General features: G+C 39.5%; 1 protein-coding gene across 5 annotated transcripts in view; it reads right to left on the bottom strand.

Annotated features, from left to right (window-relative positions):
• Nucleotides 1-549: 549 nt before the first annotated feature.
• Nucleotides 550-19,561, bottom strand: part of IFTAP (intraflagellar transport associated protein) — a 65,005-nt gene continuing 45,993 nt past the window's right edge. For 4 of the 5 annotated variants that reach the window (XM_028501576.1, XM_007106864.2, XM_007106863.2 and 1 more), the window contains 2 exons: nucleotides 9,053-9,192; nucleotides 550-778 (listed from right to left, as the gene is read on the bottom strand). In XM_028501576.1, the coding sequence (XP_028357377.1) occupies nucleotides 620-778; nucleotides 9,053-9,192 (299 nt within the window). In that variant the 3' untranslated portion in view covers nucleotides 550-619. The remainder of the gene's footprint in view (nucleotides 779-9,052; nucleotides 9,193-19,561) is intronic. The other variant, XM_028501577.1, reaches the window with a different exon arrangement.

Here is a 19,561-nt window from a genome sequence, read left to right as displayed (position 1 = left end):
TTATATTGTAAACTTCTGGAAATAGAGATCATTCCTTGTACTTTGTAACTTTCCTCACACATGGCTGAATAGCAATAACAAAGTGCAAGAATTTAATATATGACATATAATCAATTCTCAGATGCTTTCTTTTTCAGTAAAGTCTTTTCCCAATCGATCCTAGAAGCCCAACCTCTCAGCACTCACATTCATACCACTATCTCTGGATAGCTGAGACCAGTGACCTATCACATAATCAGTTCTTTGTGTTTTGCATGTTCAATTGCCCTTCCTCCCCAAGGGGGCGGGATGAAATTTCCAGTCTTTGTTACAATACCCCACATGACCTAGTTTCCGTGCTCTCATCAGATGGACCCTTCTGTAGGCATTGCTTCCTGTCCCCATTTGCCACCTCCATCTCCCCCTACCAGCCATGGATGCAGCCACGTGACAGAAGAGAACTCTGTAAGGGTAGAGGGCTCTTTGGTCTTTTTAGTCTCACCTCCCTACTGACAAATAACTCTGATAAATCAACGCACACACAAATTTCCACAAAAGGGATTATAGTAGGTATATATTTTATTCTAATGTTGCTCGAATAAGAACAAAATAAAAATAAACACGAAGATGTCTTGGTGGATCAGTCCCGGGGTTTCTCTAAGTCTGTGCTCTTTCTCTTTTGCTTGCATAGCTCTTTGATGGCATCTATCTCTGCAGGAGTGAACTTGGGGGTTAGCGTCACAGCGTCATAATCAAATTCTTCATCAAGTGAGAAGGGCCGAACTTCATCTCCGACTATCTATAAAAGGTAACAAAGGAGGAAAAATAACATATAATCATTGTAAATGAAGATAAAGTTGAAAACATAAACTCTCTATTAATATTTAATTAAACTTTTTTTAGACTTCAGCACTCTGAGCTGATTAAGCTGTTTTTAAGTAAAGGAATAAATTCAATTATTCAATTTGACCTAATTGAAGCCTCTTAATATGCCCCATTTGTACCATCCTGCATCTGAATGAATATCATTAACTAATTCTGCCCACGGCAAGAATCAGAAAGTCTCTCTTGCACACATTCATTACATTTTTACCATTTGTAGTGTTAGGGCTACAGGCGTATGGAAAAACTAAGAGTTATATTCAAATGTGAGAAAATATACCTTAAGATTTTGGTCAACCTTAAGGACACTTTTACCATTTACTAAAAAAGACCTGTAGCAATAAAACATAATTTTCAAAGATAAAAATACTCTATGCTTAATATACTTACTTCTTCAGATAATACTTGGGCCAATAACAGCAGGAATTAAAACACATAGTAGCACCCTAAATTAAAAAGTCCAGGATCCTTTCTTCCTGCCAAGAATTTTTAAAATATTACAGAATATGTCTGCAACTCAGAGTAGCTGCAAAGAGATGTAATAATTTTGTATCTACTTATTCATAATCTGTCAATTTTAAAGACTTCCTAAAGGAAGGCAGATTTTAAAAAGCATATTTTCCAATAAACAAGAGATTTAATGCCTTAAATCTCACTGTATCACCCCTTAAAAGGCCTCTCCAAAAGCAAATGGTGTGTGATACGATGAAATCACCCAGCACCTCTGTGTAGCTCTCTATTATGTATGGTGATGCTGAAATAATTGAAAAGGATGGCTTACGCAAGAATGAAAAAAATGCCCTGAAGCTATAATCTTTCAATATTCTTGCATGGAAAATGATCTCGTTTAGTGGCTTTTGCAATGTTCTTGAAAATGGAGCATCTAGCTCAGCAACTGTGTACTGTTAACAAAGGTGCAAAAAAAAAAAAAAAAAAAAACCCACCCCAAAACATGAAAAGTAGGTATCTCCTATCTGTTTAGCAAGTTGCATCTTGTAGTTGGGTGTGCAGTGCTAATAGCAAACACCCAGCCATCTATCATCCTTTCTCGGTAAAACCAGCACGAGAACAAATTTCAGACTTGCTCACTTCCTCTTTGTTAGAAAGCGTCTGTGTGCTTTCCTGACAAAGGTAATGATGGGAGCTGCCACTGAGTGAGTCCCCACCACGCGCCAGCCCCAGTACTAGGAACCGTGCAGGCATTAGCAGTAATCTTCAAACAACCCATCTTACAAAGCTCTGAAAGGTTAAGTAACTTGCCAAGGCTACACAGTAAGGAAGAGAAGCAAGATTTGAATCCCGGGCGACCTGTAGATAAAGCTTCACCTTCGCAACAAAAAACACCAGCGAAGATCGACCTTGAAGTTTTCACTAAGCCAAGTCATAGCTCTTTGGGAGAAAAGATATTTTCTAAATAAGCTAAAAAATTCTCACAGCCTATCATAAAAAAATGCACTCGAGGATCCACATGATACCATGACTATCTTTAAAAGAGCAGCTGTACCCTGGAAGCAAATCAGTCTGCCGAGTGGCTAATCTATCCATTTAGGTCACTTTCTGAAAATTAAATTTATCGTCACCACAAAGTGACAGTGGGGTAATATGGCTAAGACCAGCTCAAATGAAGAAACACGTACACAAGGACACAGTATGCTCATTTCCTCAATAGAAGCATCCTTGCCGTCTCTAACTATCCAGCAGTAAGCGCTGAGGTTTGCAGGCCTGGTCCCGGCAGAGGACGAGAAAGAGCCCCCTCTCTGCCAGTGCTTCTGTCTGAAGGGATTCTTGCTGCCCGTGGACACCTGGTTGAAGACCTGTCATCCACACGTCCACCAAGTTTCAGGCTGCCCATTGCACTAGGACTTTGAACCCTATCCTGAGGCCTCTAAAACCTGCCTAGACCTTACTAGCCACTCTCACTGGACGCAGTCACTTTGCCTTCACCCAGCTCCCTCTGAGGCTGAAAAGCGGGTTCAAATTAGACAAATCCCTTTGCTGAGCTAAAATCCCAGCGAGACCATACCATCCTCTCCGCTCCCTCACACAGCCCGAGCAACCCTCACATGCCCACCTCCCTGCCCTCTACGTGTTCACTCCGTAAACACTCACTGAGCGCTTAATGTGAATTAGATACTGGGAACACAAGGATGAAAAGAAGCAAAATCTGTGCCCACGAGGTTTTATAACTTCAGGGAGAAGACGGAAGTAAATGAGTGATTTCATTATCATGCTCCATGCTCCCCAACAGAGGGATGCAAAAAGGGCTAAAGGAGCACAGAGGGTGAAGTGCTGAAGCTTAACTTACCCCCAACTGAGTATGGCGACTCTCCAGAAAATCATACTCACCTCCCCACTCAACACCCCACTCAGGACCCACCTTTATCAGCAGCCCAGACAGACCAAGGCTTGTATGTTGAATTTCCAGACTCTCTGACGAGGGCCGACTCCCGCGACCAAGTTAGTCGTTTCTCCCAGATAGGGTCCAACCCACCACCTTCTTACTCCTCTCCCTTCCCCAGGGTCCCCATACACCTTTCGGCCATAATATCCAACAGTATGGAACTAGAGATATAGAAATGTATCCTTAAGTGAAAAGTTTTTTATTTTCCTTTAAGTTCTTTCTCATACACTTAAATTGTTCTCTATCGTGGAGCATGATTTCCTTCATCAGTCATTTGTTATTAACCGAAACAGCAACAAGGAATAAGTTTCTAGCTAGCCAATAAATATATGAGGCCAACACAAGAATTATTCATTTACAATACACTTAAAAATATAAAAATATACTTATTAATGTCTTCACTTAGAAACTGAGTTATTAACAGCAGCTATCATTGTTAGATTAATTCCTTAGGCAATCAGTTAAATGCTGAAATATAAAAGCAAGAAAACAAGAATAATAATAATTTCATATCTGCAATCCCAAAATATGATACTCAAGACCTTTTAAAACATTTTGGGGGTATCACTGTCTCTCTATACTGCAAGGTGGCCTGTACATCTCTGGATCAAAATGTCAGGGGAATAGTCTCCTGCAATCATTCAGATATATTCCATTCTTTCCACAAATGTTTATTAAAATCTAGGCACTGTGTAGGTGCTGAGGATACAAAGATGCAGACTTGTATGAAATCACAGAGAAATGAGATAGACACATCAACAGATCATTATAGTAAAATGTAGTAAGTACACATGGTATAGTTAGAAGGTGACAGGAACAGAGAAGGAACACCTAACCCAGCCCAGGTTGCAAGGCATTGGGAAGGATTCAGAGGAGGCTTTCTGGAAGAGGTGCTGTCTAAGCAGAATCTTCAAGGGTAATATTATTTAACAAGGTTGAGGGAAGACGAGCTTTGCAGACAAAAGCAGGTCTCATGAACAGGCCAAGCCAGAAACACACAGAATTTCACATATGTGTATCTGCGAATAGTTCAGTGTTGTCAGAGCAGAAAATGTCAGGTAGAGAGTGGCAAGAGACGAAGATGGTGCGAGATCATGACAGGTCTTATATGCTATATTTCCCAGAGATGATGAAAAGTCGCTGAAGGATTTTTTGAAAGCAGGTAGATACTTGGTATCTGTGCATTTCAAATAAATTCCTTCCTTCATTCAAACGTTAACTGAGCACCTACAATGAGACACAGGCGTGCAGAGAACAGAAGGAGACCCTGCCCTCTTGGAAGGTACATCAAGAAAGATCACTCTGAAGACTGAACAGAGGGTAGATTGGGAGTCAGGAGACTAGTCAGGAGCCTGCTGAAGCAGTCCAGACAAGATAATGAGAACAGGGCATTGAGAGCAGATATTTTAAAATATAAAAAGTGAAATTAACAGCACTTGATGACTGATTTGGATATAGGAAGGGAAGAAGAGCAAGAATGCAGGAAGAGAAGTGGGTAAAGATAAGCTCAGTTTTTAACATGTTGATTGGAATGTACCTCAAGGAATCCAGATAGAATTGTCAACAGGCAATTGAACCCACAAGCCTGAAGCTCAGCAAAAGGTCTGAAGCTGGAGATACAGATTTGGAGACATAAGCACAAAAGGTAGTAACCTATAGATGAAAACAGATCCAAGTATGCAAGTGGGAAGAGCTGTAGGTTTAGCATGGAACCCTGAGGAATACCAACTCCTAAGGGAAGCATGGAGGGAAAACCCCCAAAGGAGGCAGGGAAAGAACACTCAGAGAAATACACAAAGAATCTGAGAAGAGCTGGGAAGAGAGAACCAGTGGACCATGAGTGTCAGGGAAAATCAATGGTAAAAAACACAGTAGAGGGTCCCATTAAAATAAAGACTGAAAAGTGTCCATTGGGATGATTGGCAATGATAAAGTACCTTTATTCTGAATATGTCCAGGCAGGTGATTAGCCCAAGGGCATTTTGCAATGAACTGAATGAGGAGTGAGGGGAAAGGAAGCAGAGTCAACTAGAGGAGTCGAGTCTGTTGGTTTCTGAAGTCTGTATGAAAAGGGAGAAGAAAGACCAGACAATAGCCAAGAGGGGTCCAAGGTAAAGGGAAGGTTTTTCCTTTCTTTCTTTCATTTCGTTAAGGATGGGAGAGACTTAAACATGTTTACACATTGAGGGCAATGAACCAACAGAGAAGGAAAGAGACAATGACCCTAACCATCTTATTATACCAGAAAATCACTCCCCGTAGCGAGCAAAGTTTCCTCATTATTTGTTCACTCAATACTTATTGCATGTCTCCTATATGCAAAGCACTGAACTCGGCACTAGTTCTGACTTTTTAGCATTTTAATTAAGTAACCTTATAGAGACACACACGAGTGAATGTAGGGTCTTCTAAGATAAGGGGCATATATGTAATTCAAAGTGAACCCTGATGTACACTGCAGTTCAGAACACATCACTGTGATCTTCAAAATGACAGCTTTTCAAATACTGTAAAGCTGCAGTTCTATTTATGCATTTCAGCTGTTGGTTACTGTGGCACACTTTGGGAATTCTATTCTTTCAAGTTAGGTTCATTTTGAGGTTCTAAGACATAAGGGTCCAAGTTTTTTCGATTGCAAACTGAACTTCTGACTTATTTCAAAGAGCAGAATTCGTGCAATGGAACACCAAATCCCCTGCTACTAAACAGAAAACAACTGTGAATTAAGTTATTAACTTGCTATTTTTGCCTAAGGAGCTGAGAGAAACATGTGGATTTCAGGTGTCTAATTTCAAATCTAATTGAAATCTTTTTGTAGCCTCTCAGGGAATAGAATTTGTACACTATTAGAAAATTGCTAGTTTTCTTAAAATTGCTCACGTGATTTATTCTAAGAGGTAAACTATTACAGAAGGAATCATTTTCATTCATAGTACCACTAAATAAATAGAACTAATAATGCTCAAATCGATAAGAACAGCATTTAGCTGTAGGTTATCTTACACAGTAATATGGTAAATAAACTGTCTATACAGGTAAAAAATGTTAAGAGTCCCATTTTGAATTGGAAAAACAGGCAATCTCCCTTTAAAATACTACAAAAGTTTCTTCAATGACCTCTTCTATATTTTGGGAAGTAGGACAAGAACTCACAATTTTTCATCTTCTTAATGTGAATTCTTTTTGTTCAGTAAAGCTGTTCAAAACTTCCAAAATTCATCAAAATAGAGAAACCACGGCAAGAAGTTATTCACAAAGGGAAAGTGGAAGGCTCTTGAAAAATGTTTGACTGTAGGAAATGCACATGTATAAAAGCAGCGATAAAATTAGGAAAAAAGTTAAATGGGTCCAGTCCATATCAGGAAGTCACGGATTCTCATTAGACAATTAAGAGGAAGTCAGGACATCCAGGATAAGTTTCATCTTTTGAGATTGACATCACAGAAAGCAACTACCATCTCTCACCCAAAATAGCCCGTTGGTAGGTCCTTACAGGACATATGTGCTGGAAATTGGTGATTATGTTCTTTTTACCTGCATTGGGTATTTCCATTTTTTTTTTTTTTTTTTTTTTTTTGTGGTATGCATGCCTCCCTCTGCTGTGGCCTCTCCCGTTGCGGAGCACAGGCTCCGGACGCGCAGGCCCAGCGGCCATGGCTCACGGGCCCAGCCGCTCCGCGGCATGTGGGATCCTCCCAGACCGGGGCGCGAACCCGGTTCCCCTGCATCGGCAGGCGGACGCGCAACCACTGCGCCACCAGGGAAGCCCCCTGCATTGGGTATTTTAAAATAAGATTAATACTATTAAACCAAGGCAGAGTTGGTGTGGTATTGTGATTCTAGACAGTTCTGAAACATTTCTCTAACAAATAGTGGTTAGAAATTAAAATCCCACCCAAAATATTACTCTGGATATTTAAAAAGCAGCAAATTATTCATCTATGTCTCATTTTTGCCAACACAAAAATTGTTCATATGATTTTGATTCGAACATTTAAAAATTTTCACGTTCTCTGGGAAGAAATTTATACTCCTTTTAAAGATACAACAATACACAGGGTTTTAACTAGCATTTTACTGGCTATATGATTGATTCCAGAAATCATTCTATTTTTTTTTTTAACCCATCGACTAAAACCATTTTGTAACAATTTCTATAATGGCACTAGGTGCCATTGACCACTGGCTGGTCCAATAATTTGTATGGTCACAACTGAAGTCAAGAACATGAACAAGTCTTTAAAAGAAACTGATTCCTGCTAGAAATCACCTTGCAATTATAGTTTCTTAATACTCAGAGAAAGCAATCTATAATTCAAAAAGTACGTTGAAAAGTGGCTATCTCCACAAGTTTATCTGGTAAGCAATTTGGGGTTTAATATAAGTCTGCAAGCATCCTAGATAGACTTCTGTGATGTCAGTGAACAAAAGTTCTACGAGAAAAGGGCAATTTAAAATTGAAATGTGGGCTTCCCTGGTGGCGCAGTGGTTGCGCGTCCGCCTGCCGATGCAGGGGAACCGGGTTCGCGCCCCGGTCCGGGAGGATCCCGCATGCCGCGGAGCGGCTGGGCCCGTGAGCCATGGCCGCTGAGCCTGCGCGTCCGGAGCCTGTGCTCCGCGACGGGAGAGGCCACAACAGAGGGAGGCCCGCATACCACAAAAAAAAAAACAAAAAAAACAAATAAAATTGAAATGTGTGGATTACTTCTGACTGAATGACTGCTTCCATAACATCAAGTGACAAGACTAGTACTCAAACAACTAAATAATCACGAAACACCCTAGTGTTTTTATTAGGAAGCAATAACAAATAATAAAGCCCTTAACAAACTTCTTGTGCCCGATCCCCTTTTATGCTAGGGTAATAAAGGTGATAAAGGTCACTACCCAGCACCATCAGCAGCCTTGGTTGGCACATGTTTGTTAAGTGTATGTAGATGAGTTGCAAACGATGGTGAAAGATGGCTTTCAAGTTGTGCATGTGGGAGTCTTAACATGTGACAGATTCCATTCTCCTGCGCTGGCGAAGCGCATGTCTAGATGACATATCCCAGCCTCCCCAGTGGCCAGATAGGAACATGCGACTAAGTGGTTGCCAATGGAATGTGAGCAGAGATGAAGAGCCCTGAGTCCTAAGCCTTGGGGGAACTTGCTGTCCCCATGCTCTCATCCCTTGCCCCTCCACGTAGAACGGTGACCTGACTTGGAATATGCACATGAGGACAATGTCCTGAGGTGCAGTGGAGATCCAGAGAGAAGGAAACTGGGCCCTGGTGACCCCAGGGAACAGAAGCACCTGCTCACTTAAAAGGCTCTCTACAGACTGTTACATGAGAGAAATAAACTTCTATCTCCTTTCAGCCACTGATTTATTGTTGGGATTCCCTACTATAGCAGCCTGGCCATACCTTAACTAATGCAAAATGTTTTTAGGACCTTGGAAACAATAATAAAAAGAAAAGTGGCCAGTGCAGACTAAAAGAGATAAGAAAACTTCCCATCCTTTCTCTTGCAGAGTCCCCAAGTAGCACTGTCCCTGTAGCATGGCGAACATCATGACACAAACATAGTTTCCACGTAAAAACATAATTGCTCTCTCTGCGTGTTTAAAAGGGATTATACACATTAGAGAGAGATGGCATTGAGAGGGACCCAATTAAGCGACCTGAACTGTAAATCTTCCCAAATCTCAGAAAAATACGGAAGCACACGGGTATAGTGGCATTTCTCTGAAAGGACTAGTTACAAAATCAAGGCAATTTCAAGAGGATTGAATTCCCTATGCAGTACCTCTTCCCTTTGTTTGTCTGCTCCTTTTCCAGTGGGCCTTGGCTTCACTCCGGAGCTAGGAGGCTGGGCCACGGAAGGAATGTAAGAAGGGACACTCATGCTCATGTCCTGATCCACCTCTCCTGGAAGCAGCAGCAAATCTGTCGAATACAAAATTTTTCACTTGATCCCTTCACCAAGTCCACGATTGACCTAAGTCATCTAAAAGTCTATGATAGTCAAAAAAATGAGCAAATATGCTCAAGTAAAGTAGGTCCATTTCACAATGCCTGTCCTCACTTGGGAACTTGACTCAAGGGATTCTCCTTTCTATAAAATAGAAGTCGTCAGTGCATTAGTTTTTATTTTATAGTTGCAATGTTACAATCCATCCAAAAGGTCTGGGAGAAATGTTGTTTTGGGAATAACTTGATCACGCCTCTCACGCTCAACCCAATTTCTACTTCTACAGGAAAATAAGTCAAGAAGATGCTACTTTTGCCTCATTTTGCCATATTTTCCTGAGGGGGTGAAGAGAAAGAAAATGGAGTGCTGATTTCATCCTGTAACAATATGGCAATATTTCAAAAAAACGTATTAAAAAACAATGATGCCAGAAGGAAGGAACTTTAACTTCCAGCAGAAAAATGAAATACTCTGTCATACTCAGAATGCATGGCCTACTTCTCAACACATGCAAACAACAACAATGTGTTTCCGGCTTGTTTAGCACAATCACAAGAATTCAAAAGCCAATCTTGGTTTTCTGATCGATCCATTAGAAGTGGATGTGTTTCCTTATTTTTGTACGTGTGACAGAACACGGATGCATCACAGACAACTGATGACCTTCCGCAGCTTTCTCTGAAGACAGAAAAACAAACAGAAGCACAACAGGATCCCTCCTCCGTCTAAGTTTTCGCAGGACCAGAAGGGCTGCAACCAATAACTTGCAGCTGGCGCAAGACGCTGCTGCCTGCTATTCAATGATGATCCTAATTAAGACACTAATTAAGTTCTCAGTGGAGGTGATTAATTAACAACAGGCATGCCTTGGTTGTTGCCAAGGGCAGCATGTATGGGGAGATAACTGAGCAGGTATTGATATTCAAAAACAAACTTATTTGAAATATGTCTCTCACCACTACAGCTATCATCTTCACAAAAGACATGATTACAAAATTCTTAAGACTTCAGCAACAGAGAACATGGCAAACAGCCTAGAAACTGAGCACGTGGGCAGGGGAATGATGAAGAAGGAAATTCTACTATGATTAATTATTGAAATCATAGAATATGACCTGATTAATTAGAAGAAATAAAAACAATAATAATAGCTGGCATTTTACATTCATTAACTCAGCCAATCCTCTCAACAACTCTGTTATTTCCTCTTTTACAGGCAATGAGCTCTAACACTGAGAGTCACCCCAGTCACCTCACTCAAGGCGCCACAGCTGCAGTCTGCCTGTGGAGCCCATGCTCCTAGCTCATGATGTCACATCATGAACTTACTTTTAAGTAAGCATTTTCATCACATATATTATTTAAAATCTATCAGATTGTACCTCCAAACTCAGGGCCAAGAAATGTCACTACGATAGCACATTAGCGTGATTAGTAAGTGTTCAGGGCATTTTACAATTTTATAACCAGAAGTAATATTTTTTATATATATTTCTTTTTAAAAATTTTTTTAAATTAATTAATTTATTTATTTTGGCTGCGTTGGGTCTTCGTTGCTGCGTGCGGGCTTTCTCTAATTGCGGGGAGCGGGGGCTACTCTTCATTGTGGTGCGCAGGCTTCTCATTGCGGTGGCTTCTCCTGTTGCACAGCACGGGCTCTAGGCGCATGGGCTTCAGTAATTGCAGCATGTGGGCTCAGTAGTTGTGGCACACGGGCTTAGTTGCCCCACGGTATGTGAGATCTTACCGGACCAGGGATCGAACCCGTGTCCCCTGCGCTGGCAGGCGGATTCTTAACCACTGCGCCACCAGGGAAGTCCCAGAGAAGTAATATTTTTAAATTCAATAAGGTTGGTGGAAAAACTGGCTTTCTAAGGTATCCCTTTATGAGTCCAAAGCTAATCTCCCTCACTGGTTAGGGGCCTGCCAACAAGAGAGGCAAGAAGAGAAAGGTTCAAGCCTCTTAATGTGAAAACCAATATCTACCATACCCATTGGCTGCCAGTGCAAACATCCCTTTGAATGTGAAATCAAAATCAATTCTGCTTTCAGAGCTATTTAAAATCTGACAGACAGTACTGTGCACCAAGAGGGACAACCCTGCAATTCCTTTGCTGAAGCTCTTCACATCCCTCATATGTTTGCAAAGAAGGTAGGGTTTTCAACAAAAATGGTTTATTTCATAAGAATTCCACTGCCATGGGTACAATTCTTTCAAAACAATATGACTCAGTATCCACTGCATTTCCCATTCCTGTCATTTGTTTCTCCAGTGTAAAATGCACAAACGCATAGCTGTTGGAGCCTAACACGACACCTAATATGTAGTAAATTCTCAGCACATACTTGCAGAAAGGAAATTAATTTCCTGCATCTCAACTTTTAAACTGAACAGCAAGTATGAAGAGTCCACCTATCCATAGGACATTGTGAATGATGCAAAATATGTATAGTCCTTTCCCTCAAAAACTAAATTTTTTTTTACAGGAGTAGGATTTTTATACATAAAATCAGAGAATAATCAACACAAAAATTGAACTGCTTTAACTGTAAATAGGACAGATTTATAAAAGAGTGAAACCAATATGCACACGAGTAGTCTGATAAGACACAAGTTATAAAGAAAGATACCTTATCTTTTAGCCATTTTATAATCACTGATGGGTTATTTAAATATTCATTCTCTCAGGGGGAAAATGATTGTATTCACTGATGGTGGGGAATGGAATTTCTGAAGTTCTCTGCAAAGCTTTCCCAACTGAAATCTTATCTTTAAGACACTTCATCTGACCTTATTGTTTCTAAAACAATTAGTTTCCTTCTTAGCTAAATACCACCATCTTGACTGATGTGCTTTGTAGAGTTAAGGCACCTCTCGAAAAACGAATCTTGATGTTGGATGGCAAGCCTGGTTGAAAGCATTTCAACCTCTTTCTCAACTACATGACAAGAATGTCCAACGTGTATAAACTATGTGTTTGTGCCATTTGTCTTTCTGTATTTAGCCAATGACCAGCAAGTCAAAGGTTATAATCATGTAATTTAATACAACATTAAAAAGTAAGCCATCAACCTGACATCTGATAATCTAGACAATAATAATTTTAGTCCACCTGTCATATTTATAAAAATTAACCAATCCATTCCTTTGTTGCCATGTAGAAATGGCCAAAATTTCCTGAAATTTCGGGTGTTCCTCAAGACCAAAAAGGATACAGATAAGAAATGCACTCAGGCCTCCTTTGCACATAGCTTCCAGCTATGATAGTTTATATCAGGTGGTTCTTGTTCTTAAAATTTTTTGAAGACCCCAAAGAGCCTTTGTTTATGGGAGTGATATCTATCAATATTTACCATATTAGAAATTAAAATTTCAAATATTTGCTTACTGAATCATTAAAATACAAATTTTCAAATATTTGATTATTGAATCATTAAAATAATACTATCATATATTAAAATAAATACTTTTATTTAAAAAATCTCTTTTCCAAAAACAAAGAAAATAGAAGAGAAGCATTGTTTTACATTATCTGAATCTTTTAAATGTCTGTCTTAAACAGAAGAAAGCTGGATTCTATATTTGCTTCTGCATTGAATTTTTGGAATATGCTGTTTCAGTTGATGAAAATGAAGAAACTCTAGTCTCACACAGATATGTAGCTGGAAAGGGGAGGACTATTTTAATACTCTTTTTATATAACTGGGGATATTATTCTTTGATACATACTAGATATTGACAAATGATAAAGTTTTTAAAAATAATTTCAATGTGCAATATGAAACCATTTCAGTAAATTTTTCATACTCTTATGTTAAAATCCATTGGTCTATCTTACATGTTGAATGGATTGCGCTCCTGTGCATGATTTTGTAACATCATATATTGGTTATTTGGAAAATGGTGGTTCACTGTGTTATGCAGATCTTTCAAATGTTGACATATTTCATTATGCAATATAAAAATCACATTAGTTAACATTACCAATTTTATCAGAAAAGGCTTTAAATATTGGGAAGCTGTCAAGCTCACAGTACTGGATATAAGTTTTCCAAAAATCCAATTTTCACTTGATCCATTGCCAATTTTATCATTGGCAATGAATACTGTCGGCTGTTGTCTTGTAAAGACGGGCTCACTTCATTCCTTTTTGAGAACTATACTTTGTCAGTCATTCTTTCAAGTAAAAACGTTGATCCATGAAAGAAAAAGCGAAACAAAACAAGTTCAGCACACCACTCAATTGCACAAGTATTTTTTCATGAGAAAGTGTTTTTCATTTTTTCCATGAAAAAATTTTCATGTATTTCATGTATATGTGAAATACAACTGTTGTATTTCAGTATGCAGCAGAAGAGGTATACTCAAGCATCAAGGTTTAATATAATTAATAATTTTTACCACTTCGTCAAGGATATTTGCAATGGAAACTGGCATTTGCTTTAACTACAAATTCAGGACAGTGAAGATTACAGTGACTACTAGTATAGTTTGGTGCTTCTACCTTGATTCACACCAAGTTACTAGTATCTTTACCCATCATTGCTTTTGCAACATCAGTGCAAATGTCAACTTATTTGACCTTCAGACCTTGGGGTTTTCCAAGGAGCTCCCAGACCATATTTAATATGATTCTGATCCTCCCACCAAGAACATTAGAAAAGTTGAATAAATGATAAAAAAAATCAACTACTTAAAGGCATTAGAGAGCTACCAGGGAAGCCCAGAACTGGAGGGGCCAAGATCCTGGAGAGAAGGGAAGTAGTGAAGTGAATCTAAGAGTCTAAGCTGTTTTTCAACTTATGGCATTTACTGATTTGTAAGCAGAGGCTGAAGAACCAAGAAGTGAAGAAGAAATAGACTAAGAGGCTGAGAAGCTTAGCGGAACTACCACCAGGTTCACAGTGCTGTGAAGATAAAAAATAGAGTTCGGGATCTCCAAGAAGGAGGGGCTGTGATTTACCTTGAAGGGCTACACCCTAGCAGTAAGCAAGAACTAGAAGTAGAGCAGCCCTCATAAAGCCTGAAACCCAGTCACCAAATCAGCTCAATCCCATATTGGATTAAGATGACCTATGACTACTCTAACTGCTAGCAAAATGTCAAAGAGAAGCTTTTCTAAAATAAGAGTAAGATAATCATCCAGAGCCTAGGTAATATTTTATATACAATGTTCAGCATTCAAACAAAAATTACCAGGTATACAAAGACATCAGATCAAAAGGGAAAATTAATAATATAAATGGATTCACAGGACATCTCAGTTATTGGAATTATGAGACATGAACTTTAAAATAATTAATATATTCCAATAAATATATTACAAAAATGGAGAATTTTGGCAGGGAACTAAAATCTATAAAAATACATATTCCAGACCTCTTGAAAACTATAATAACTGAAATATTGATGGCTTTAACATCATATTTGATACAATTCAAGAAAGGATTACTGAACTAGAACATAGATAGTAGAAAATATTTGGACTGAAGAAAGAAAGGAAATAAAAAAGGATGGAAAATGCAGGAAAGAGCACAAGTGATATGTGGGACATGGTGAAAAGTCTGGGCACAGGTAATATTTGAAGACATAAGAACTGAGAATTTCCTAACATTTACAAGCATCTACAAACCCCAAGCAGAACAAATACAAAGTTAACAATGCCGGGGCATAGTGAAATTACTGACAAACAAAAACAAAGAGAAAATCATAAAAGTAGTCAAACGAGGTAAAAAACATATTACCTTCCAACATACAACCATCAGATTGACATTTGGTTTTTTGACAGTTTTCAACAGAGGAAAAATTAACACCATAACAGAATAGAATAACGTCTTAAAAATTCTGAAAAAAAAATTACAAACCTAGAATTGTCTACCCGGCAAAAATAGGGGGCAATGAAACAATAATATGATAATACTCGATTAATCCAAAATAGGCAAAAAATGAGTGAAGAACATATAACTGGCAGGACAAGTAGAAAACAAAATAGTAAGATAAGAGATTTAAAGCCAAATATATCAGCAGCTACATTAAATGTAAATGGATTAAACACTCCAGTTAAAAGATGAAGTTTTATTTGTGTGTGTATGTGTGTGTGTGTGTGTGTGTACATGCATATGAATAAACCATATGCCGCTTTCAAGAGACACATTAATGAAAACTTAGAGAAAAAAATAACTGCAAAATAAATAAAAGTGGAAATGTAAACAGAGGAATACTACTGCCCATCCAAGGGGAAGGTCAGGAAGATCAGGGAAGAGTTACTTCATGGGCGGAGTTGGCATTTGATAGTGATAATAAATCATATCCCTCTACTTTAAATACAGAAATAAAACAAAAATCCATACAGGAGTCAAAAAGATGGGGATCAAAATATGAGCTTTATAACTAATAGAGCTGACTTTGAAAATAGAGCTTGTCCTGCAGTCACAATTTGCCCTCTTATTTATCAAACTTTCCTTCCAAGTCTAGACCTTGGACTATCCCACCTGACAGGGAGTCTGCACAGATGACATGAATCCAGCCAGGTATAAGGAGAACCTCTTCACATCCCTAGAGCCCTTAGAGTAGGGGCTCAGAGAGTGATACCTCCAGACATTTGTCTGGAGATGGTTCTCAGCTTCAATTGCATGTTAGAGTCACCTGGGAAGCTTTAAATACTGCCAATGCCCGGGACACACACCAGACTACTGGGAAAGGATCTCCAAAGGCAGGATCCAGGGATTGTCGGTTTTTTTTAAGCTCCTCAAGTGATTGCAATGTATCTCTCAGGTTGAAAACCACCATGTAAGGCAGACCTGGGCCCCTTTTAAAGTGTGTCTACTATAAGAAAGGTGACACAGGCACAGAAGAGAGGACATACACCTTCCAAACAGCATGAACCCAAAAGAAGAAACAAAATGTCTCATCCATACACATCAGTTTTCTTCCCTAATCTCTCCAATTAGATAATGCCTTCCTTTTCCCTTGGGGAGAAATAAATAGAGGAATTATTGAAAGGGTGGAATTATCATCCCAATTCTGTTCTCTTCTCAGGAATGGAGTGGAAGCATTTGCCTTTGTGGTTGATATGGCTTTCAAGTTTGAATTTAATAGATGGATAAGTTTGCACATTTAAAAAAAAAATTGGAGGAACAGGGATAGAGGAACATTTCAAAGCAAGGATTTTTCCCTCTCAATGATCTTTTAGTGATCTTCTAAGCAATGAAAGAATGATTTTTAACAGTCCCAAGTGGAAAGTAAATGAAATGCCTAAACTCTACGTTGGCTGAAATATGCCATCTTCTCCTAGCTCAGGACCTTTACACACACTGTTCTTATGTTGTTCCTATACTCTCTTACCCACCCTTCACCCAGTTAATAATTACTAATCCTTTAGATCTCAGGCTCTCAGCACTTTCTCTGATCCATGGACAAATTAAATTGCCCTGCCATATGCTCTCATGAGATCTAGAGCATATGTAATTATATATTTGTGATGTGTCTGATTCTTCCAATAAACTATGAATATCCAAGGACATGAACCAGATCTGTTTTATTCTTTATTTTATTCCAGGATCCAGTCACAGTTGTTCAATATCTTTGAATAAGAGTCCACGTCATTCATAGGCTACATAAAGCCTTAATGTTGCAGATAAGGAAAGAATTTTTTTTAAAAAGAGGGAGAGAGAGAGAAAATGATGCCTTCATTAGAACTGGGAGTACTGGAGAGATTGAAAATGAAAATCAAATAAGGCTGCCAATCTTTGAGCAGGAATCAGTTGCCCATTTTCATCCAACACAATCAACCATAGCGTAAGTATACCCACTGGTCCAGAAACTTGTATAAGACAGTATAATTCTGAAAACTAGGCCTCAAAAAAGTCTCTTTGACCTTCTGCACTCATCCAGAGAACATGCTGGGCCAACTGAGGGGGTAAAAGATAAAGACGACCAGAAGATTCTTCCTACTCCAATGGCCAAAGCATAATAACTAATACCTATTCCAAATAATAATCTTTCCGGGTAACAGTCTGGAGCATGACAGTAACTAACCATCAGGTTAAGTACCTTATCTTAAAGGAGGAAAAAATGGTTAATGTGACGTCAAATAAACACAGGGCACCAAACTCTGTGGCCAAGGTTCCCTCCAACAACTGGTCAATAGCACGGCACCGAGTTGTCTACTTGGAAAAACTGTCTCCACCTGGGCTGCCAAAACAATAAGCCAAATATCGGGACAGAAACAAGCGCCTGAATCTTGGAGAATATTTATGAAAATGAAAAAGGTGAACAAATAAAGTCAGTGGTAGAAAAACAATACGCAACTCACTTCCTTGTTGCCCCAAGCAAATCTGTTGCTTAAACAATAACAACAGAATCTAATCAGTCAACCCCTCAGCTGCCAAAATTATACAAGCAACGTGCCTGTTTAAAATGTCACGTTTCCCATCTGACATAAATACTTGCCTTCTGCTCCCACTCCTGGAGTGTAATGCAAATCAGACGCAATCTAAAATTCACCCTGGCACGACTATTTCTATTTTCTTTCCTTTCAAATGACCCAGATTGTGCATTATGAAACTTGTGAAGCTTGGTGGTCTTTTTGGTAATTGGAATAGATCGCTGAAGCCTAGGTTGCTTCTTAGCCTTGGCTTTTCACATTATTTTACACCTGGGAAGGTCCTGACTAGCTCATCCAAGTCCACTGAGACTTGGTTCAGCCTCAGTAAGCTTTTATACACACAAATGCAAAACTACCTGTTATCTGATTTCCAGAAAAATCATACTAGTGAGACATTTTTTTGCAATTTTTTAAACAACAGAAACAGATCTGGTAAAAAAAAAAAAAAAAAACTTAAAACATGGTTAAAGAGGGATTTCCCTGGTGGTACAGTGGTTGAGAATCCACCTGCCAATGCAGGGGACACAGGTTTGATCCCTGGTCCGGGAAGATCCCACATGCTGCAGAGCAACTAAGCCTGTGTGCCACAACTACTGAGCCTGCGGCTCTAGAGTCCATGAGCCGCAACTACTGAGCCTGCACTCTAGAGCCTATGAGCTACAACTACTGAGCCTGCCCGCCACAACTACTGAAGCCTGTGTGCTCTCAGGCCTGGGCGCCACAACTACTGAGCCTGCGTGCTGCAACTACTGGAGCCTGCACACCTAGAGCCCGTGCTGCGCAACAAGGGAAGCCACCGCAATGAGAAGCACATGTACCACAGCAAAGAGTAGCCCCTGCACACCTCAACTAGAGAAAGACCCAACGCAGCCAAAAAAAAAAAAAAAAAAAAAAGTTTAAAGAAAACAATGTGAAAATAATGGAAAAGGTAAGAAGACTAATGTAAAATATTGATACAACCAAAATCAGATTCGCTGGCTATGCAGGATTATGTCAGTATACAGACCTTCTCATTACTTCTTGCAGAAAGCAAGAAGTTTAAACCATCACAAAAATGTTCAACCTGTGCATTTTTGTGCCCTCCTATGAAATTAATTTTATGTTGCAAAGGTATACATGCAGACTCCAAGTATCATCCACAGATGAACTATATCAGAATCCCCTGGGGGTAGTGGTTAAAAATGCAGATCACTAGATGCCACAAAAGACCTTCTGAATTACACTCTTTCTTAGGAACAGGACCCAGGAATCTGTTCCCTTTCCCCAAATCACCCAAAACCCAGAAACAGTGTGCTTGCTCCACAAATTTGGCTTCCTCATAAATCCTCAGCAATCCCTTCTAATCCAATCAGAGCCTCTAAACTGCTCTAATAAAGAAATTCAGAACTGCCTAAGGCATTAAAGTTAAGAGAACTTCTGTGATTCTGTTAGATCTCTGATCTCCCTTGAACCAAGCAAGTATGGAAAAAAATCTGCGACGCCTACTGGTTAATAGAGTGCTTGAGTAACAGTGCCTTCAATGGAGTAGTGTGATGTTTGGAAGCAGAATAAAAATGTTAATTGCTTCCAATTACCAAAGCCTCTCAAATTCAAGCAAACAGAGAAGCCAAAGCAGAGGCTTATACAGTCAGTTTACAGACAGTGGCCATCCCCCAACCAACTACACCCTGCATTTTAACTCCTGTGTGATTATAAAGAAGCCCCCTTCCCCAATAATAATGACCATAATCGCTGTTTATGACCACCTAAGGACTGTAAACAACAATCAAACACCAACAACCAAACCTCCAGGGAAACTGCCCCTTCCCTAACATTCAACTAATTTTTTTTTTTTTTGCGGTACGCGGGCCTCTCACCGCTGCGGCCTCTCCCGTTGCAGAGCACAGGCTCCGGACGCGCAGGCTCAGCGGCCATGGCTCACGGGCCCAGCCGCTCTGCGGCATGTGGGGTCTTCCCG

The sequence above is a fragment of the Physeter macrocephalus genome, chromosome 16, assembly GCF_002837175.3.
Source record: "Physeter macrocephalus isolate SW-GA chromosome 16, ASM283717v5, whole genome shotgun sequence".
Lineage (NCBI taxonomy): Eukaryota > Metazoa > Chordata > Mammalia > Artiodactyla > Physeteridae > Physeter > Physeter macrocephalus.
Note: the sequence above shows the minus strand (reverse complement) of the source record. Positions and strands in the feature narration are given on the sequence as shown.